Source organism: Triplophysa rosa, linkage group LG5 (assembly GCF_024868665.1).
Source record: "Triplophysa rosa linkage group LG5, Trosa_1v2, whole genome shotgun sequence".
NCBI classification, from domain to species: domain Eukaryota; kingdom Metazoa; phylum Chordata; class Actinopteri; order Cypriniformes; family Nemacheilidae; genus Triplophysa; species Triplophysa rosa.
Window position 1 is genome coordinate 526,914 of NC_079894.1, and position 20,785 is coordinate 547,698.

Genomic DNA, 20,785 nt, shown 5'->3' on the forward strand with positions numbered 1-20,785 from the left:
ACTTTCTGATTCCAAAAATAACACAATACTTCCAAGACAGTTCTCAACCAATAAACTTAATGTGATGTTCAGAGCAAAACAATATTGAATCTACTGAATAAACATTAGACTATTGATACTTACTGTGTTTTTAGCTTGTTTATGTTTATTTTCTTGAACGAGGCTTTGCTGTAAAATGGCTCCTGATGTAATAGTTTCACTTTCACCTGCAGCTGTCGTGAGGAGGAGGAGCCACCAAACATGAGAGGCTTGTTCGACTTGATGTAGCGCCACAAGATCCGACAGGCGGTGACATCAATATGGAAGCATATTGGTTGCTATTTTCAATTTGAAATGCAATACGCAAAATGGCAATGCAGTATGTAAAATGACAATGCAATTGTGTATTTAAATATACATTTGAAATAACATATGTGCAAATAATGAAAATAAAAATTCAATTATATCAATTACATTTGTCAGTTCCTACATAGTTTTAATATGTTATTTAAATGGTATTTTTAACGCTCTTTAAGTTGCAAAATAAAATGAAAATGCATTCCCCGGATTGATTATATATGTTTAAGACAGTCAAGCAAAACGCATGTACATAGTGATGATGTCACAAACATGCTAATTAGCACGTAACATCAACCTTGGACCACAGTGACGGGTAAAAATAGATTATGACGGATTTTTTATGAGCCTGTTCGTCAAAATGACGGACAATGAAAAAGTCTAGCGCAACCTCTGCCGCAAACCTCTTCGTCACTCCGTCAGACTGCCATCTAGTGGTAGGCCGTAGTTTATGCACGGTTGTGCGTGGATCTGAAGTTGTTTGTGTGTGGATTGTCCAATGCAAAACCGCGTAAAGAACGTCTCAAAATCCGAATGCACAGAACAGGATGAATGGACGCGCGCATTGCAGGATAAACAAATGCACAACTTCTCGTTGGTATGCGCAAAATGATTATACATGAACACAAAATAAAACATTGTATTCACAAATCTGTCTCTATTTGTACAAATCGCCTCATGTTTATTACAATCTAAATTTCACAGATTCAAACCATACGGCATTTGTTTGTGAATAGTAAAATACAAGTTTAACTTGTATCACGTTCACGGATGACTGTGCATGCATTTGTTAATCATTTCGATATTAAATTCATCCCATAATCTCGCCTGTGTCGCCTGAATGTCTCATAATCACAAATTGACTTTCTCATACGCGATTCATCATGAACACATTGGGGGCTTGAGCCCAGGCCCTTTTTCTTCCTCGAGAGAAAGTGCCCTTTTTTCTGGGATTTTTATAAATAAATGAATATATGTGTGTGTGCGCGCGTATGTGTTTCTGTTCGCGCACAGCTTTCCCTGTCAAACAAATAGAACATCTCAGGTCAGGTCGGGAAATGTTGCGAGTTCCGATGCCTTTCTTCCATCCGCGTCTCCACGCAGGCGCGCAGCAGCTAGTGATGTTTCGTTCGTGAACGAATCGTTCTTTTTGAACGAATCTTTTAAGTGAACGAATCGTTCTCGTTCACGAAATGCAATGACTCATATTTCTCGTTCACTGAAATCTCTCCCTCGAGCACAGAGCGTCTTGGCTTAAAAGAGTGTCTAATGCACGAGCCAATGACGTTCGAGTGTGAGCTTTGACAGAGCATATGATTGGTTGAATGTACTGCACGAATACGCCCTTCACTGAACGAGCCTGTGTTTGAGTCTGAACGAGACCCGCTGATTCTCGTTCGTGAACGAGCTGTTACTTCTGCCTCGTAAACGAAAAGAAAGATGAGGTCTCTTGTTCAACAAGTACAGAAACGGAGAAAGTAGATCAGAGACACACATTTTAATAAAGCCTGTAATCAGTTTATACGTCCATTAATACGTTCGTTGACATAACACAACTCTTTTTCGCCACCTGCTGGTGTATTATAGAAATGGTCACTGAACGAATCAGTGAACGAATCTGAACGAATCATTTTGGTGAACGAACTGAAAAAGAACGAATCACTCAAATGAATCATAATTCCCATCANATGCTCATATTTATGACTCGGTTGATGCAGCAGATAATAAAAACTCAAGCACAGGTAACATAATGATGTCATTTAATGTTTTTCATCTCATGACAGTGAAATAGTTTTAAAGGTTTTAATGGTGAAATCATGTTTCTTTAGCAGTGACTGTGAGCAATACCAGTGATGTGCTGTATTCACAGGTCGACACCAAGAAAAAGAAACCGAAGAGCAAAGGTAGAAAGAACCAGAAGAGTTAAATGAAACACTGAGAGGATAAAAGTCTTAATCGTGTCTTTATTCTTTATTGTAGATCATGTGAGTGGAGCAGCTGATGTCACCTATGCTGACATTGAACTGAAACCTAAGAAAGAAGTGAAGAAAAAGAAAGAGAAGAACGGTAAAGCAAAAATCATCAGAGATATTCAAAATGTTTTTATGTATATTATTCACGATTGTTTTTTTTTATTGTAGCTCTCTGTTGTTTTAATTGTATTACTTGGAATAAGATTTCTGATTGCTTATTTCAGATGCTTTCATAGTACAACGCTGCTAAACAAGAAGTTCATATTAGTTCATATTGAGTAACTGACAGTTAGACAGCACTCCTCAGAGCTGGAATTGTTTTTAATGGGGTTTCTTAACATATTGTCAGTTTTAGGGAATAAGAGTGAAAGTGGCAACACTGTGTACTCTAAACTGAATAAACAGAATCTCAGTATTTAATAATTTTTTACATTCATTTGTTGTTTCAGATATTTCTTCTGGATCGAATGATGTGACTTATGCTCAGATAAAATAAAACAAACAGAGGAGAAAAAGACAGCAATAGTCAAACCTTCATGTACATCACAGTAAATGCTTGATCATCTTTCTTTTTTAATAGCCACATGTTTTCTGTTATAATCACCACTGCATTGATTTACTGTTGATTCAGTTCATTGGCTGGAGACACGTGTATGACATGTATCAGGGATCTTTTCACAATCTTTTTATTAACTTTTATGGAATCTGGTTGAATCAGAAGACAACATTTATGTCAAATGAAATATTCAAGCAAGTTATGATTGATATGATTGTTTTCTGTGAGTATGAGTCTTGTAAAAAATACTTTTATATCGCTGCTGTGCTGCAGTAAAGTGTCTGTAAAAGCACCTTTTCACGACACGCCAGAGGAAGAGAGAGATCATGTTCTTCAGATTTAATAATGTCAGTGCTGTGGGTTTGTGTGAGGGTTATGTTTATAGTAAATATAGTAAATATCATGCTCCTGTGTGATATTAGAAACCATAGCCACTGTATGCAGTATAAAGGTCTTGAATGGTATTTGTATGTGAGATAAACAAAATGCTTTTTATTTTCATATAACAACAGGTCGTTTTGTTAGAAGATGTGGTTGTATGTGAAAATGTGTGCATTCGGTGCACAATCTTACTGGTCTGTAGTTTGTCAGCGAGGTCTGTCTGTTTCATCTTCTTCAGGACGTTCAGTGTGATCTTCAGAAACATCTCTCTGACTCTGATCTGATCTTCATCATCCTCCTCTTCTCTCTCAGAGCATGATGGGTAATCTGGACTCAGTAGACTCTTGAAGATCTTCAGCTCTTTCTTCATCAGAGAGATGAGTTTGTGCTCAAGCTCCTGAAAACATTGTTCAAACACAGAGAGATTTATTCAGATGGATTCACAGCGGGGGAAAATATATTTGTTCTTGGCCTCATATAAATCTAAATGAGAGACCACAAGCTCAAAGTTAAACAGTTTTTTCTACATTAATAAGACCCATTTCATGAAACAGATAAATAAAACAAAACTATAAACAAAAAATCAACGATGAGCATTCATTACACACTTAAACCGATAACTGCTACCTTTTACACTATCTATCACGGCTGGCGTGAAAGAGAACCCAATTGCAGGCAGGCATGACAGAATCCACGAGCCAGCTTGAACCCAGCAGGCAGCAAAAATGGACAATGCAGTGTCATCCCTACGTTCTCGCCAAGCCCACTTGCTGCTTGGGTTCCGTCAGGGGAGTTACGGGAGCCGGGAGTTCGCCAGAGCATTCTCGGCGGTGGCTGAGGAAACCGAGTTCAGTGAGGCAGAGTTAAAAGTGAGTTTTGACTGCTGCCTCACTCGGCACCTCACGCCGTCAGAGAAGAGGCTGCTGGGTCCCCTAGGGTTTGCGGATATGGTCAGGTACGTGGCCAACCGGGACACTCCCGGGGGTGAGGTTCCAGTTGGAACTTCCGCCCCGCGGTTGAGTTTACCGGAAGACCTCGTCCTGGCTGCCGTTACCCGGGAGGACTCAGTACCCTCTGGCTCGAGCTCCATGGCTCCCGGTCCTCCTGGCGGCGCCCGTGGTGAGTGGGGGAGGAGAGATTCGGGGATGACGTCTGCGGTCTCCTCCGACGCAGAACTTTCTCCGGTCCCCACGGTTCAGCCAAAGTTGGCCACGGACCCAGTGGTGCGGAGAAGGAGGGAGAGACGTCAGGGAGGAGCGTCCGGTCCGGTGCAGCAGCCGGCGTCCAGTCCGGTGCGGCCGGTGTCCTGTCCTGTGTCCTGTCCTGTGTCCAGTCCTGTGTCCTGTCCTGTGATCCAGCCGGCGTCCAGTCCTGTGATCCAGCCGGCGTCCAGTCCGGTGGTCCTGCCGGCGTCCAGTCCGGTGGTCCTGCCGGCGTCAAGCCCTGTCCAGCCGGCCTTCCAGCCGGTCCCCAGCCTTGTCCCGCCGACATTCCAGTCGGCAGTTCCCCCCAGGACTTTCTCCCCCAAGTCCCCCAGGACTTTGTGCCCTCGAGCGCAGCCGGGGACTAGGACTGTTCCCCCCACAAGCCCTTGTCTGACCCCACCCCCCCTCCCATGTTTATTGTTTTTATTATCCCATCCTAGTCCTGTCATCGTATTGTCATGTTTACCATTGATCATGTTTTCACTGTATTGCCTTGTCTTGTCTGTCACCCAGTCCGCCTTGTCTCGTCTGTCTACCCCTTGGTGAGCACCTGGAGGTGCTCATTAAAGGGGGGCTTCTGTCATGGTTCTGCCTCACCTAGTCTTGGATTTCCTTGTCTTGAGGCACAGCCATGACAAAGTCTTTGATTAGGTGTGGAGAGAAACATATTATTGTCCTTTTGACAATAATATGCGTTCTCTCCAGTGTCTTGTCATTGGCCCCGCCCCTCTTGTCTCATGTATTGCTCTCCTGCCGTGTCTAATGTTCCCCACCTGCCCTCGTTAATTATCCTTCTTTTGTCTACCCTTTAAATAGTCCTCATGTTTCATTGTCTTGTTGCTCGTGGATTACGTATGTTCGGTCTGAGTTCTGTTTGTATGCGTTTCATGTCCTGATGTTTCCCGTATTGCCTCTGCCTCTTGTTGCCGTCTTCCCCTGTCATAGTAAGTGTTAAGTTTAGTCTATGTCTAGTGTATGTTTCTAGTTTAGTGTTTAGTTAGTTTTCGTCCCTGTTTACCCTTATTATTATCTTGTCTTGTTTACACCCCCTCGTGGGTTTTTGTTTTGTGTTTTTTGTGTAAATAAAGTCTGTTGTTAACCCCTTCAACCCCGCCTGCAATTGGGTTCTTCCACTGTATTTCATGACACTATCATTATAAACAATGTTTATAATGTATAAACAATAAAACAAAGTTTTATTGAGATTTTGCATGAACATTACTGTATCGCAGCAAAATTTGTGATGTTAAATTAAACACTACTGGGGTTTATATGGGAATCCCCAGCAGGGTGTTAAAAGTAACACTGAATCAGTGTTAATTGGATACTTAAGTGATTGAGTAATGATTGTTTGATTATTGAAGACAACTGATGATAACGAACAGAATCAGTAAAGGAATGAGAACTACAACTGAAACAAATTAGGCCTAATTGCAAAAGCAAAAGAAGCTAAAAAGTATCTTACCTGAAAAATTGAGTCCTTTGATCCATCTGTTGTGTTTCTGTAATTTAACAACTTGTGCTTACATTCAAACATATAATAAAGTAAATGTAAACATGTGTTTCTCAGTAGTTTGACAGACATCAGCAGGGCCGTGCAGAGACCTTTAAAGGGGCAGGTGCTCAAAGTATAAAAGGGGCACATGGAACAAGGCTTTAAATATGGCTGTGCTCAAAACATCAATACAGCAATAGTGTATATTGCGATGCATTCCTTGCCGTGTACGTGATATCAATACGGATGCTTCTGTAATTGATAAAGCAGCAAATGCCATGATGCTGGGATTATAAACTTAAGTGAATAAAGTTGTCCTAAAACCTGTCCAAAAAAAAGGTATAGTTCACCCAAAAATGAAAATTCTTTCATCATTTACTCACCCTCAGATTATTCCAAACCTGTGTACATGTTTTTGTTCTGTTGAACACAACAAAAGATATTTGGAAGAATGTCAGTAACCAAACAGATCTCATCCCCCATTTACTGCCATGGTATAGGGAAAATAAATACTATGGGAGTCAATGGGGGATGGATCTGTCTAGTTACTGACATTCTTCCAAATATCTTAGCTAATGTTGAGGGGGCTGCTGGGGATGTTGTAGAAAAAATAGTTTTGTCATATTAAAAATATTATTCTGATAATGATAATAAAAAAGCGTTGATAAGTATAAATCGGAGGATGAGAAAATCAGAATAAGGCCATGTTCAGACTTGACTTCTTTTTTGAAGCTGCTAGCGTCTGTTTTACATTATAATCCTATGTAATAAACCGTGTTTTCCAAAAAAGTGCTGAGCGCTTTTTCAAACACCAGCGCCGGCGTCTCTTTCTGCAGCTCAGAGCGTCTTTAGAGGTTGAAAAAAGTTCAACTTTTCTGAAAAAAAAACGCCCAACGTCAAGCTCCCTTTTCACAGCAAACCAATGATAGAGACCTGTCGTTTCCATAACAACATGCGAGGAACGTGATTGGTCGAGAAGGCTCAATCGCGAAAAAATAAAATGGCGGCCGAAACGCCCATTGGAGCATAGTTTTGTATAAATGTAAGTCTTATTTTCACTTTCAGCAACTTCTGATGGCATTTCTAGCGAGAAATAAGTAATGTAGTTTTTAAATATGCGATTAGTTATTGCAAGACGAACTCTGTTTCTAATTCAAATAGACTTCTGTTACGCTCTGTTTCTCTGGGCTGCCTCCGAAGTCATGGCGTTCTGCTGATATTTGTATTTTTTTACTAAAAAAGCGCCTTTGTCAACTTTTTCTTGTTAAAAAAGAAGTAATGTCTGAACATGGCCTAAGCCTGTTTTACCAGTGTTACAGTGATACTGTAAATAATAATAATACTTCAAAGTGTTAATAGTTTTAGTCAAACAATATAAAAAGACCTGATCCCTCGACGCCCGTGAAACTTTTCTCCCCCAAACAGCAAACATCGATTCAAGAAGTGAACAAGCACCTTTGTTTATATCGCTGTGTGTAGAAGTAACATTAGCTGCAGCTAACGTCACGTCAGTTCAGAGCAGGCTACACACACAACAGCCGCATGCTCTCTTCGCGGCGTTCTTGTGAAATACTACTACTTAGTTATAATAATAATAAATACACTAAGAAGTAAACAAGCACACCGCTCCCCTGAAAACACCACTTACCGGCAGCCGCGAACAGTATGTAGATCCTGGAAATGCGCTAATCTATTGAAGGCGTCTGAACGTGAGGAGTCCTCCCAGATGAGGTCATCAGGTGAAAGGTCATCACGGGAGTGATTTATTTAGGGTTAAATTATTATTCATTAATTTAACTAATAGTTAGATTGAGCTGGGTTTCACAAAATGGCCTTTTATTACAAAAAATATATATTTTTTGCCTTGCACCCTCCGCACCCAACCCCCCCCCTGCACGTGCCTGGACATCAGACTGTCCTCACCTCACATCTGCATCACAACAGTCTCCTGAACTAAACTTAGGTGGGTCACCCATTGATCCATCACTCCTCATGGACACACAGCTGGATTCAGGAGATCCTCCACCAGTCAAACTAAAACAACATTTATGTCATGAGTTTCTGCAATGTATCAGTAATGTGATAAATTACTATAGTATATTAGAATAAATATAGGATATATGAACAAAAGTTATTTCTCATGCAGGCTCAGATAATAAAGGTAGAAGTTATTTCTGCTGAGATAAACTATTATAGTTCAACATGTTTATAAGGACCACTAAATTGCGCACATGAAATATATATTTTAAACAGTTTTGCTCAAATCTCATGAGTCCCCGTTTGAAGCAAGAAAACAAAAGCTGTCTGTAGTCCAACCTGCTAAAATCACTCTGCAAGTGACATAAAATTTCATTCCTCCTCTGTGCTATAGTGAGATATGTACCCTGCTTATCTAAAGAGAATTGAATCAAACGTACAATCAGTGTTGGGTAAGTTACTCTGAAAAAGTAACTAGTTACTAATTACATATTCAATAGTGTAATTAGATTACTGTACAAATTACTCTCTCCAAAAAGTTTTTAGTTACTTATTACTAATTACTTTCTATATCCTACATCAACCCTGATTAGTTAAGTGATTCAAAGATAGGCATGAAAGGGCTCTTTTAATTCATTCAAATAAATAATATTAAACTACATAAAGTACTTTTATTAACTGACCAAAGTATTACAAATGTGAGAATTATACATTAAACACGGATTTTAAAGTTAGACTTTGAATTTTGATGTCAATTCCACTATTACACACACATATATTACACAAAGTATTTAGTTTAATTACAGTACATCAAAAGTAACTGTAATTAAATTACAGAAAAAATCTGAGTAATCCCTTACTTTACTTTTTCAAGTGAAAAGTAATTAAATTACAGTAACTAATTACTTAGTGACTAGTTACACCCAACACTGCATACAATAAAGTAAACCAAAGCAACCCCACACAAACCAATATTAATTTGTTATGAATTACTTTGCATGAAGCTATTAATCCTAGATCACAGAGTTGTTTTCAGTATTAACTTTGACAGCTACATATCAGACAAACCAAATACAGATGTAACACATTTTTCAATTACAGTTAAAAAGGACAATATTTGTTTATTCAAATCTTTTAATCATCTCACCTTTTAGGCTTTCTGTAGAGACTCATTGTTCCTGCAATAAAAATACTGTGTGTTAGACACTTTAAATCAGTCGTATATAATGTATAAGATGCACATTTCTTCTTTTAAACAGTGAAGTGTCTCAGATTATTGTTGAACTGCCCTATTGTGCTTTAATTTCTAACATGGACTGACCTACTGTCGACTTTATTCTGTTGCCACAAAATGGTGCAGGACTGCAATGAACAATTCCACTTTCACTTATACAGTATATGTTGTGTTTTCACAATAAAAACAGCAAACAAGTCACCTATTACTATTTTAGTTTATAAAACTATTATTATTATTTAAGTTCATTTGAAAGGGACCATGTACAATTATAACATTCATGTTTCCATATTATGCATTGTACCGAATTTAATTTCCATCCGCAGTGCCTCGGCAGGTAAACATATATTTAAAACACACATACATACAAAACACTAGAGCAATATAATATAGTTACTTATACACATCCCATCAGAGCAAGAGAGAGAAAAAAATCTAATCAATAGTCACAAAATTGTGTTAATTTTAAATAAGATTTCAATTTTAATTTAAACAAATCAATAGTAATTTTCTTAATTGGTAAGAGCTTTCACTAAGAAGGAAGAAAGTCCAAAAGCAGAGCGATGAAGTGGAATCACACAGTCACTATAGAAGACACACACTTCCTGATTCCAAGTATAACACACATTTCTTAGAAAGTTCTTAACCAATAAACGTGATGTACATTAAGTTAAACAGTCAATTGAATCTACTGAATAAATGTATGATACTCACGGTATTCTTCTTATCTTTAATAAAAACAGATATTTTTCTCCCAGTAAAATGTCTGCTGCTGTAATAGTTTCACTTTCATCTGTTGCCTGTAAAGGAGGAGGAGCCTTAAAAGAGCTCAAACATAATGTTACACACGCAGTGTGGTGTTAAGTGTTTCCTTTAGCTGTCGGCTTTTCAACTGGAATGATAGTTTTACTCAAACATCACAATAATACTTCTGTAAGACATATTTAGTTTGGTTAAGAAAACAAAGATGATGTGAAATCTGGGGCCGGTTGCACAAACCGCTTAGAATTAACTGTCTTACAAGTTAGTCATCTAGCCTAACTGTTTTTTCTTTTCTTTTGTGTCTTGTGTCTGGATTACCCCACATGATGTCATCATAAATGGATTGAATGTAAATTGAGTTTCACTACACAAGTTTGTTTTGACAATTTTTTACTCCACTTATTTTTTGTCTTGATTAAAGTATATGTAGCTATTTGTAAAGTAATAGACTACTTTAAATGATTTAAATATTAATACTTTTATAAACAACCTCGTATGCTAAGTACATGTATGAAGCAGTCAAAAGACAGCAGTAGTATCGTAAGGCTTTGGCGACCTCTACTGGAGACTTGATTCAATGACACATCTGCTCACTCGAGTCGAAGCCGGTGTTCTGACAGGACTTGCGTCGCATGAATTTCGGTACGTCACCCTGTGGACTACAGCTAACTCGTTCAGACAAATATACCAAGTTAAACGATTTTGTCAGAACTACACTTAACACGCGATATTCACCTTACACGATGATTATAATAACAAAGCTTTTCTGAGGTAACGTTACATATGAGAACCCGGGTTGTTTTGTTGGTCATTCAGAGACGACATGGATTGGTTTCACTGTAATAACTGTTTTCTGAGAGGAGGAAAACCATTTGTAGTGTCCAGCTGTGGTCATATATTTTGTCAGGACTGCATGAACACAAGTGAGTGCGGGATTTACTTCGGGATTACTACATGTGATTTCACTTTTATTTACTACCTTCTTTAGCCAGGTAACAATGCCTCGTGAAAACATCGTCGTGTATGTTTGTCTTACAGAGTTCAGTGGTCAGTGCAGAGTGTGTCATGCCAACTGTAACTACCTGACAATATCCGAGCAGGTGAGTGAAACTAAAGTGAGAAACTGCATCTGCAGCAGAACATCACAATCAAACATTGAGAGTTATTGAGTTCATGTGTGATGTCTGGACAGAGTTGCTCTGTCACACCTGCCCTGCTGTGAAAAAGGACAATCGTTTGCAAATCTGCACAACAGCTGACAGCCTGAGTGAACGTTTTCTTAATTTATCCGCTTTTTCCTTCTCGTCTCTTTTTTTGTTGCCTGCACATTCCTTTCATTTTTGTGAAGATGAAACCTCAGGAAAAGATGTTTTTCACAGATCCGGTGAAACTCCTGCAGACTCGACTGGAACACATCGCACAGGTATCCGTCATTTTATCAGCCACTTATTACACGGCTCGTTGGAATGCTCGATTCTGATTGGCCAGTCGCGACATCTGCAGGTTCGTTATTCCCAGATAACAACCCCTCAAAACTAATAACACAGTAACCCGGATGCAGCAAATCATCTTGATAGGTTTTTTTGGACTAATTAAATATAAATCTTTCTTTTAATAACATATATGACGTTATATTTACAAATGATTAAACCTAAATGCTTATTTCTGCGATAACAACCGGCTGCCTGTACATTATCCCTTACTTATTAAATGTACTTTCTTACCATTCATTTATAATCGACGTTATATTGAATAACACCTCTATTTGTTTTTCTTGACGACATGAAACGATCGAATGCCACACTGACATCAAGCCCTAAGCAAACACAGTTCTGCCTATTGAAAGTTCAGACGTGTTTCAGGTTGCTGTTTTTCAGAAAAGGCAGAAGGAACGTGTCATAGCTTTCTATAGAAGCCAGTCTGCGGAGCTGGAGCGAAGGCTTAAAGAAGTCAATGATCAGCTCTACAGGTGCTCATTCCTTGATGAATATCTGAAATAGTTTCATCGTACTTCAAAACTGCATTTTGATCTATTTGTGTTTTATTAAAGGCAAGTGTCTGAGCTGAAAAGAGAGAATGAAGAGCTCAAGAAACCTCTTTCTCAAAGGAGGGTGAGAAATATCAGTTTACTTTTGGAGATGTATTCGCTCTGGACTTTTAACTTACATTTTATTTCAATGTTCATGTGTTTTTGCCCCCACACAGACATCTCCTGGGAGGTTTCAGATTAATGGGTAATACAGATTATTGTCTACGATCATATGTGTGGCCATAATATTGTTGAATATTGCACAGAATTCAGGTCTTTTTCCATATATAGAGGTACTCCAAGGATGACTCTTCCGGTGGCTGTGACATCACCAGGTACTAAAGCTTCGTAACTTGAGAAATAAACTGCACTTATTAAACTCAAAGACTTCATGTGTTGTGTTTTTACTTCCCACAGTCACACCGCGCTCTAGAGCTCTCAGGTAGATTGTATTGTAGAATCTTAACCATGTTTATTTAGTATACCTGCTCTCCCCCAAACATTATAACATGTGGAACTCTTTCCTTATCTTTGATCGGCACACAAGTTCGGGTGACACTTTGGAGAGATTTAGACATTCCAGACTTGGCATGACAGTGAGTTGATTTCTCTACTATACTCTTAGTTTTCCAGTTGTTTGTCAGTTATTGAACTGTAATAAAATAATCGCAATCTTTTTGTGACTGTGTGGTGCACATTTTATTTATGTCTTAGACTCCCACAGGTTCATCCATCTCTGTGTCAAGCATGAGTTCAATACATGAACAGACTGTCAGTAAGTCAAGTACAGATTTTATAACCTATTGTTTTGCTATCATAAAGTATACATTTATGAACAGTTATTCATATTGACGATCTCATGGTTTACGCTGATGTTCTCCTCTTATCTTAAGGGACACCCAGTTCAGTTCACACCCCCACAAGGTGACTTTTTGTCAGAAAATAAAAAATGATACATGTTCCGATGTCTGAAAATAGAAGCTTCACGGTAAGCAATTTTACCTTTCATCTGCAATTTGTATAGGTCCCAACATACAACCCCAAACAACTTTCAGTTCCAGTTTTTGACTAGACCTTCACTCCAGTCACCACGGCCATAAACATCATTTATTTGTAGCTTATTCTTAGAAAATCATTAGATTATTTACTTACAGTTAAAAAATGTAATTTACAGTTAAAAGTGGATATTGAATTGCAAATAAGTGAAAAATTAATTGCTGGTATTAAAAATATAAATTTACTTTTTCGTGTCACAGTTACACTAAGGATGTGAAAAAGGTACAAGATGTAATGGAAGTGAGTTTCATTCACGTTTATTTTCAAACAAAAGAGAAACAAACATTGTGAACAGAAAGATGAAGAGCAGTACACCGTCTCTCACTGTCCACTTCACTTCTGACTTCATCGTGCTTCTGTGGTTTGGGTAAAGCTCCTGGCAACAGAGGCATATTAAGACCTCATGGTGCCCCCCCATCCAACCACACGCAAGAATCCACTCATTCAAATATTTATATATTCAAAGATTTTATAAGAATGAAACTCGGCAATTTACAATATACTATTTTACAAGAATTACACATGAACATGACACTTTTGTAGAATAGAACACAAAAACAACTCAAGTATTTTCATCAAGTAGGCCGACTGTAGTTAAGGGGAACCTGCTTTCTGTTGTAATCTTACATTTCTTGTTTTGATGTAGTGAAAATAAATCACTAACCATTTTTTAACAGCTGTAAATGTTGTGCATGCCACAAAGTGGATGTACAGGGACACATATATATATATAACCTATGTATAGTTTGCATGTATGTATTCACATTATAGGGGGACAAAGAACCATGTACAGATTTTCAGGACTTTAATTCACCAAAGTGGCATTCACCAGATTACAATGTATAGCAAGATTATTTATAAACATAACATGAAACGTTATCATTACTATTTTAACTGCTAGAGAGACGCACGTAACAGACGGGTTTCATTGCACATACAGCTGTTCAAACGCTCTTTTTAAGCACAGTATGTGTCTATTCTTCTTACAGACTCCTAACGATCACATAAGTACTGCGATAAAAGTGTACTCCACTAAAAAGGACACATATGAACTGATTGCTATAGTGATGACACCGTTCTTCACTTTCAGTTTGGACCTTAAATAGTGCCCTTACCTCCACGTACTATTAGCATACATTATCGGCACTATAACATCTTATCTCTGACGCATGCCATGTATATATATACCTTTATTAACCAGTGCTAATCCCCGCATTTTCAGTCGTCGCTATACAACAATGCGCTCTGCACCGTTCCCGCTTCCATCTGTTTGAAGATTAAAGTGTACACGAAAGACGACTGGCCTCATAACACTCACTTGTGATTGGCTGAATGTTACTCCACTCAAATCTATAGCTGTGTCTCGTTTCGGAAGGCTGCGTCCTGCGGAGGTCTCATTTGAAGCCTGCTACGTCACCGAGGCTGTCTCGTTTCATAAAAGCAGGTAGGACACTCCGTATGCACCCTTCTAATGCGACCTACTTTCACCAGAATTTGGAGGACACGTGAGGTGTATCCTTCAATGCTAGAGATAACCCACAATTCTTTGCGTCGGCCAACGTCTGTTATTTGAATAAACGGCCACAGCTGCACATTCAAGCAAATATGTGGTGTTTAAATGTGAACAGTTTACAATTTGTGTCAGGTTTTTTAATCTTAGCAGCATATGTAGTAAACAGGTTTACAAGTGTTTAGTGATTTTAAACGTTTAAAACAGTAAGGCAAAATGTTTTATATTTGTTTAACTCTTTTGGCATTGTTTAGGGTAGAAAGTAACCAACTTTTTACCTCTTAAAATCATGTAGAAATCATTTGAATTAATTTGACAGGTGTGAGTGCAACGTGTTGTCATAGCAACGTGGTGCTTCCTGTTTCCTTTTCTGCCAGTATGTCCTACGAAGGACGTCTCGTTTAATTCTAAATTGAGGATTCTCTGTATAGCGCATCCTTTAGAGCAGGGGTGTCAAACTCATTTTAGGGTAAGGGCCGGATGGAAAGAAAAGTGACAATGTGCGGGCCGAATCACCTTTCTTAAACCATATTGCACCAAATTACAAATTAATGAGCAAAAAAATAGAAAATACTGTTCTGTAAAAGGTGCATTTAATAAATCCTCAGAACTGTTCAATAACACTCTTATTCCTCTTTGAAAAAAATAAAATGTTGTTTAAGTAAAGGCAATCAAAACCCTTTCCTTTAAATATGAATATTTTTTGTCAGATACTTTTTAAACTAGTAATGACAAAATAAGAAAAAATGCAACAGACTCTATTTGTGTACAGACGCGTTACATTAAATATGAACCATACAAGCTATACAATATAAGTCACTAACTAGAAAAACTGCCTTAACATATTTAACAACTCAGTAGTACAGTAGTACAACTTCACTTTAGATATGAACATTAAATATATACTAGAAATTTCCTTTAACAAAGAAAAATATATAGATCGCATCTGTAATGCATTAAGTTTGACTTCATAAAGCAGACGCATGATTTTAATTCCTCCTTCCTGACACCTGACATCTCTTCTCTTCAACCAGTGCATCCACATCAGCAACCAGTTTTTGAGCAGTTGCCACTCTCATAATGTCATTTAGATGTCTGTGTGTGAGTCGAGAGCGCAGGTTGGACTTGTTAATGTTCATTACCGAAAATGCCTGCTCACAGAGGTATGTAGTCCCGAACATGCTGAGAATTTTAGACGCAAAACCTGTCATTTTGGGGAACGTCGGTCCGAGGTGTTGGTAAAATATATCCACAGTGACCGTTGCGAATTTGTCTTTCAAAGATGTGTTGCACTGCAGTTCGATTAGTTCCAGTTGGAGTTCCTCCGGTACATCTGTTGCGCTCGCAGTAAACGGTGAACGGAAGAGAGAGAATTCCTTCTCAAGTTCACTGAAGACCTGGAAACGATGCTGAAATTCATTCTGCAGACCAAGAATTTTTTCTTTGTATTTGTCCATGTTGTCTTTGTCGTGAGCGGTGTGCACAGATTTTAAAGTGGGAAAATGAGCTGGGTTGCCTTGGGAAAGCTGCGTCGCCCACAGATCTAGTTTCATCTCAAATGCGCGAATGCAATCGTAATATTCGGTCACGACTTTGTTGCGGCCTTGAATCTTAGTATTGAGCACATTTAAGTGCTCAGTTACGTCCACCATAAAAGCAAGATCACGAACCCACTGGGGTTCATCCAGCGCAGTCACAGGTTTTCCCTTGTCTTTCATGAACTGACTGATTTCTGCGCGCAGTTGAAAGAAACGTTTGAGTACGGCTCCCCTGCTCAACCAGCGAACTTCGGTGTGGTAGGGTAGACTGTGAGAAATAGTTTTTTCAGATAAAAAGGCCTCAAATTGCCGATGGTTGAGCCCCTTTGCTCTGATGAAATTGACCGTTTTTATTACCACATCCATAATATTGTCCATTTTTAGGGTTTTGCCACACAAAGCTTCCTGGTGTAATATACAATGAAAATTCCAGAATTCCTGGGTTGGGTTCTCTTTTTGAATTTTCTCTTTTAATTTTGTTACCACGCCTGCCTTTTTCCCGACCATGCATGGAGCGCCATCCGTTGCCACACTAACAGCGCGACTCCAATCAACCTCCAGTCTATCCAGAGCACCAATGAGGCTGGAGTAAATGTCGTTGGAAGTAGTCCTGTCTGTCATCGGAACCAGCTCGACAAATTCTTCAGTGATGTTCAAAGATCCATCAACTCCACGAATAAATAACCCCAGCTGAGCTACGTCGTTAATATCAGTACTCTCATCGAGTGCTATAGAGAAAGCAATGAATGACTTAACTTTGTCTTTCAGCTGACGGTTCAGGTCTCCTGCAAGGTCCTCAATTCTTTCAGCCACAGTATTTCTTGACAAGCTAATACTGGCAAATGCCTGTTTTTTCTCAGGACACACAAGCTCCGCCGCCTTTACCATACACTTCTTGACAAATTCTCCCTCTGAAAACGGCTTTGACGCCGCTGCGATTTCGTTAGCAATCAAATAGCTGGCCTTTACAGCTTCATCCGTCCCTGTTCTTTTTGTGAACATTGATTGCTTTTTTTTCAAAGCTAAAGCTAAATTATTTACTTTTTCTGTTCGGAGCTGTCCAGTGTATTTATCATATTTCTCTGCGTGTATCTCATAGTGCCGTTTAATATTGTACTCTTTTTGCACAGCCACGGCTTGTGAGCAGATTAAACATACCGGTCTGCCGTTGACCTCACAGAAGAAATACGTCTCCTTCCATTTCTCCTGAAACATCCGCCCTTCCAGATCAATTTTTCTTTTTTTGGACATTTTTAAAATCACGAATCCTTGCCGCGCAATTTAGCCGTATGTTTTCGAAATTTAGGCGCCGCTTTAGAATGCGCATGCTTGTTAGGGGTTCCGGCAGAAGCCCAATTAAATGATCAATGATAAAATAAAAAAGGAATAAAACCAAACATAATATGGCAGCGAAAAACTAGCCATAAACTTTATTTAATAAAAAGTAAAAAATAATAATAAACTTTTATTTCATATTTGTATTATTTTTCAAATCATCCCGTGGGCCGTATTGGACGTCTTATGGGGCCGTATTCGGCCCGGGGGCCGTACGTTTGACACCCCTGCTTTAGAGGAAGAGACCTCCGGAGGACACAAGGACGCAGCCTTACGAAACGAGACACAGTTTATGTAACAAACCAGATAACACGGGCGAGAATGTTGGCGGAGGTGTGTCGAAAAAGTGCGGGGGACAGAAGCATTTTTATCTGAAAGTGGGGGGTATTCCCGAACACGGTGCCACGCCTATTTAGCTCAGATGTGTGACTTAAGTCTTAAAAACAAGTTCTTATGTACATTTATAAAAAATATATATTTTGTATTGCTGGTTTATTTGGTGCCCCTAAAGTCTTGGTGCCCCGGGGCACTCGCCCAATTGCCCATATGGTTCATCCGCCCCTGCCTGGCAACAGAAAGCAATATGCTCTGGTCTGCACAAATCAGATCTGAAGGGGGGAATTTTCCCTTTTCCCCTCATGGCACTAGGCCTGATAATATTGTGTTTCTTTGTAAAAAGTTCAGTGAACAGACATTGTTTCTCAGCATAGATTTGCCCGTCCGAGAACAATACGAACTGTGATGCGTGCTGTGATCAGACTGCTTATTGGCCTTGTAGCCACACCACGGTGTGTAGATGATCGTTACCATCAAGACTCAATACTGTAAAACATCAGAGAGATCAGATATTAAAATACACTCATCGCATTCATTATCTTTAGACATTTCAGAATTATTTAATCCACAAATCCAAATACACACAAGTATAACTCACAGTAGTTTGTGTAGTTGACAGTGTGGATCCTTCAGTAGATCAGAGAGCAACTTCACTCCTGAATCTCCTGGATTATTACATCTCAGATCCAGTTGTGTCAGATGTGAGGGGTTTGATCTCAGAGCTGAAGTCAGAGCAACACAACCTTCAGATCCAATACTGCAGTTACGCAGACTGAAGAGAGAAGAAAAACTCACAGTCACAGCAAATAAAGTCATGAATTATAATGAAACGGTTGTGACTATTATGAGCAGTATATATAAATGAGTTACAATTGAAAGCATCTTTTACAGTGTAAGAGAGATGACTTCATGGGCTTTTATGTGAACTCTATTCAATTTACAAACACATGTTTAACTGTATTGCTTTAATGATTTTCTTACTTCAGTGTCTTCAGTTTACAGTTTGTATTCTTCAGTCCATCAGAGAGCAGCTTCACTCCTGAATCCTGCAGTTTATTGTGACTCAGATCCAGTTGTGTCAGACTTGAGGAGTTTGATCTGAGAACTGACGCCAGAGCAACACAACCTTCAGATCCAATACTGCACTTAAACAGACTGAAGAGAGAAGACAATTAAATGAGATAAATTATAAAACGGTCAGTTCTGGTCCTTGATTCTGATTTCCTGAGCGGAGTTCTAAGCCGTTATAAAATACCTCAATATATAACGGCTGACCGCACCACATAGCCTAAATATCATTTTATTTACTTTATTTTATGAAACCTTGCTAAGCATATGGAATAACCGTTTTATAAAAGCAATAAGCCCCACGAAGCAGTGGGTTACAGTGCATTTTATATAATGTCGTTTTTAGAATAATACCAAGAATAGCTTAATATAATATTCAGGTTATTTGTTTAAAGATTTATAACAGTATGTTTTTGGTAAAAGTGTCTCATAGTAATTTCTAAGGAATTTCATGATATGTCTTTATGTTTTTGATCTGTCTTTATGTTTTTGATCATTATTCACTATGTATTGCTCTTCGTTTTAAACACATTTGTATGAGATTCTGAAAAGCACCCTGCACAGCTGTGTTTTTCATGTCTGGCAGTGTTTATGAAATCTGGGGACTTTTTCCGGCCCCAACCCTACAGTATGACCAAATCTGGGCATGTTCCGCCCCGTTACTATGACTATGACTATAATCTACATTGAGCAAGGCCACAGTTTTACCACAGGAGGTGAAGAAGGGGAAACAGGTCATGATGACCATTACATAATTGTGGTGGGTGAGGATATATAAAAATATATTAAAAAAATTAGGTAATAGCCAGCCTACCACGAATAAATACGCACCTTGTTGCCTGGGATATATTGGTGGCAGAAAATCAACAATTGGTTAATAGAAATAAGAGATAACGGGAATCTACTTGATTGGTTTTAGAAAGGACCACCTTTCAGAAGTTTCACTATAACTGTAGACTGAAAACACTTGGTTTTTAGATGACTTGGAACATCTCACTTTGTTTGGCTCGAGCATATAAAGTTAACTCCTTGACACCCGGACCTTCTTTGTCTGAGAGATTTTTTGAACTACAAGACTGATATTTTTCCACAACAGGGGCAGGGCAGGAACCGTCCCGGATCGACCAACCAGTGTGGAATGGGTGGGGTCGGGCCCGATGGTATTCTCGATCTCCTCGGTGTCTTCCCATGAGGGCCGCTGCTTTTGCCGCGGCTGCTGACAGGGCGATGGTCTCCTCCTCGATGTACCTTCCGGAGGGCCGCCTGAGTGGGGGGCGCCAGAGTCGGAGGGCGTCGAAGAGGACCAGGGCTGCTGGGAAGCAGACGGTGCATGGGACTCGGCGTCCGAGTCACGGCGCGGGAGGATATGCTTGATATCCTCTGTCTGCTTCTTTACTGTCGAGAACTGCGGGTCAACAGTATCACCAAACAGCCCCCCCCCCCTTGCGAGATGGGTGCGTCGAGAAAGCGGACCTTCTCGGCGTTACTCATCTGTGCAAGGTTCGGCCAGAGGTGTCTCTCATGGACCACAAGTGTGGACATCGCCCGACCCAGGGCCCGCACGGTCACCTTGGTTGCCCGTAGAGCGAGGTCAGTGGCGGCGCGGAGTTCCTGCATAAGCGACGGTCTTACCCTCGTGGAGCTCTCTCAACGCCTTGGCCTGGCAGGAGCCATAGCGCGGAGAGAGGAGGCAGCTTGGTCCGCCGCAAATGTAAGCTCTCGGCACCAGAGATGCCGAGACCCCACCTGCTTAGGACGGGAGTCTAGGTCGACCCTCCAGGTGGCCGCCGCCTGCGGGCACGAGTGCACCGCGGCGGCATACTCCACCTGGGGGACATCGACGTATCCTCTAGCTGTCTCACCCTCGAGGGCAGAGAGGGTGACAGAACTCTGTTTGACGTGAACATGCCGGAAAGGGGGCGTTCCAGGTCTTACTAAGTTCCTCATGCACCTCCGGTAAACACGGCACTGGGGGCGGGCACCATGTAGCCAGC

The 20,785-nt window shown here is 39.8% G+C and overlaps 2 protein-coding genes and 1 long non-coding RNA gene across 3 annotated transcripts in view; 2 read left to right on the forward strand and 1 right to left on the reverse strand.

Annotated features, from left to right (window-relative positions):
* The first annotated feature begins 2,143 nt into the window (after positions 1-2,143).
* LOC130554257 (uncharacterized) lies at positions 2,144-3,426 on the forward strand. The gene is made up of 3 exons (XR_008962954.1): positions 2,144-2,240; positions 2,317-2,403; positions 2,759-3,426. It is a non-coding gene; the product is annotated as an uncharacterized LOC130554257 (long non-coding RNA).
* Positions 3,427-10,518: 7,092 nt separating this feature from the next.
* On the forward strand, positions 10,519-13,061 carry LOC130554234 (RING finger protein 212B-like). The gene is made up of 13 exons (XM_057333746.1): positions 10,519-10,561; positions 10,736-10,842; positions 10,958-11,019; positions 11,268-11,342; positions 11,782-11,888; positions 11,970-12,030; positions 12,125-12,153; positions 12,240-12,283; positions 12,366-12,390; positions 12,496-12,544; positions 12,663-12,723; positions 12,842-12,872; positions 12,973-13,061. The coding sequence occupies exons 2-13, from the start codon at positions 10,743-10,745 to the stop codon at positions 13,046-13,048; spliced, it is 720 nt and encodes a 239-aa protein (XP_057189729.1). The 5' UTR covers positions 10,519-10,561; positions 10,736-10,742; the 3' UTR covers positions 13,049-13,061.
* A 4,256-nt stretch (positions 13,062-17,317) lies between these two features.
* Positions 17,318-20,785, reverse strand: part of LOC130554158 (NACHT, LRR and PYD domains-containing protein 3-like) — an 81,944-nt gene continuing 78,476 nt past the window's right edge. The window contains exons 9-11 of the mRNA XM_057333628.1: positions 18,705-18,878; positions 18,322-18,495; positions 17,318-18,209 (exon numbers count right to left, since the gene is read on the reverse strand). Coding sequence (XP_057189611.1) covers positions 18,197-18,209; positions 18,322-18,495; positions 18,705-18,878 — 361 coding nt within the window. The 3' untranslated portion in view covers positions 17,318-18,196. The remainder of the gene's footprint in view (positions 18,210-18,321; positions 18,496-18,704; positions 18,879-20,785) is intronic.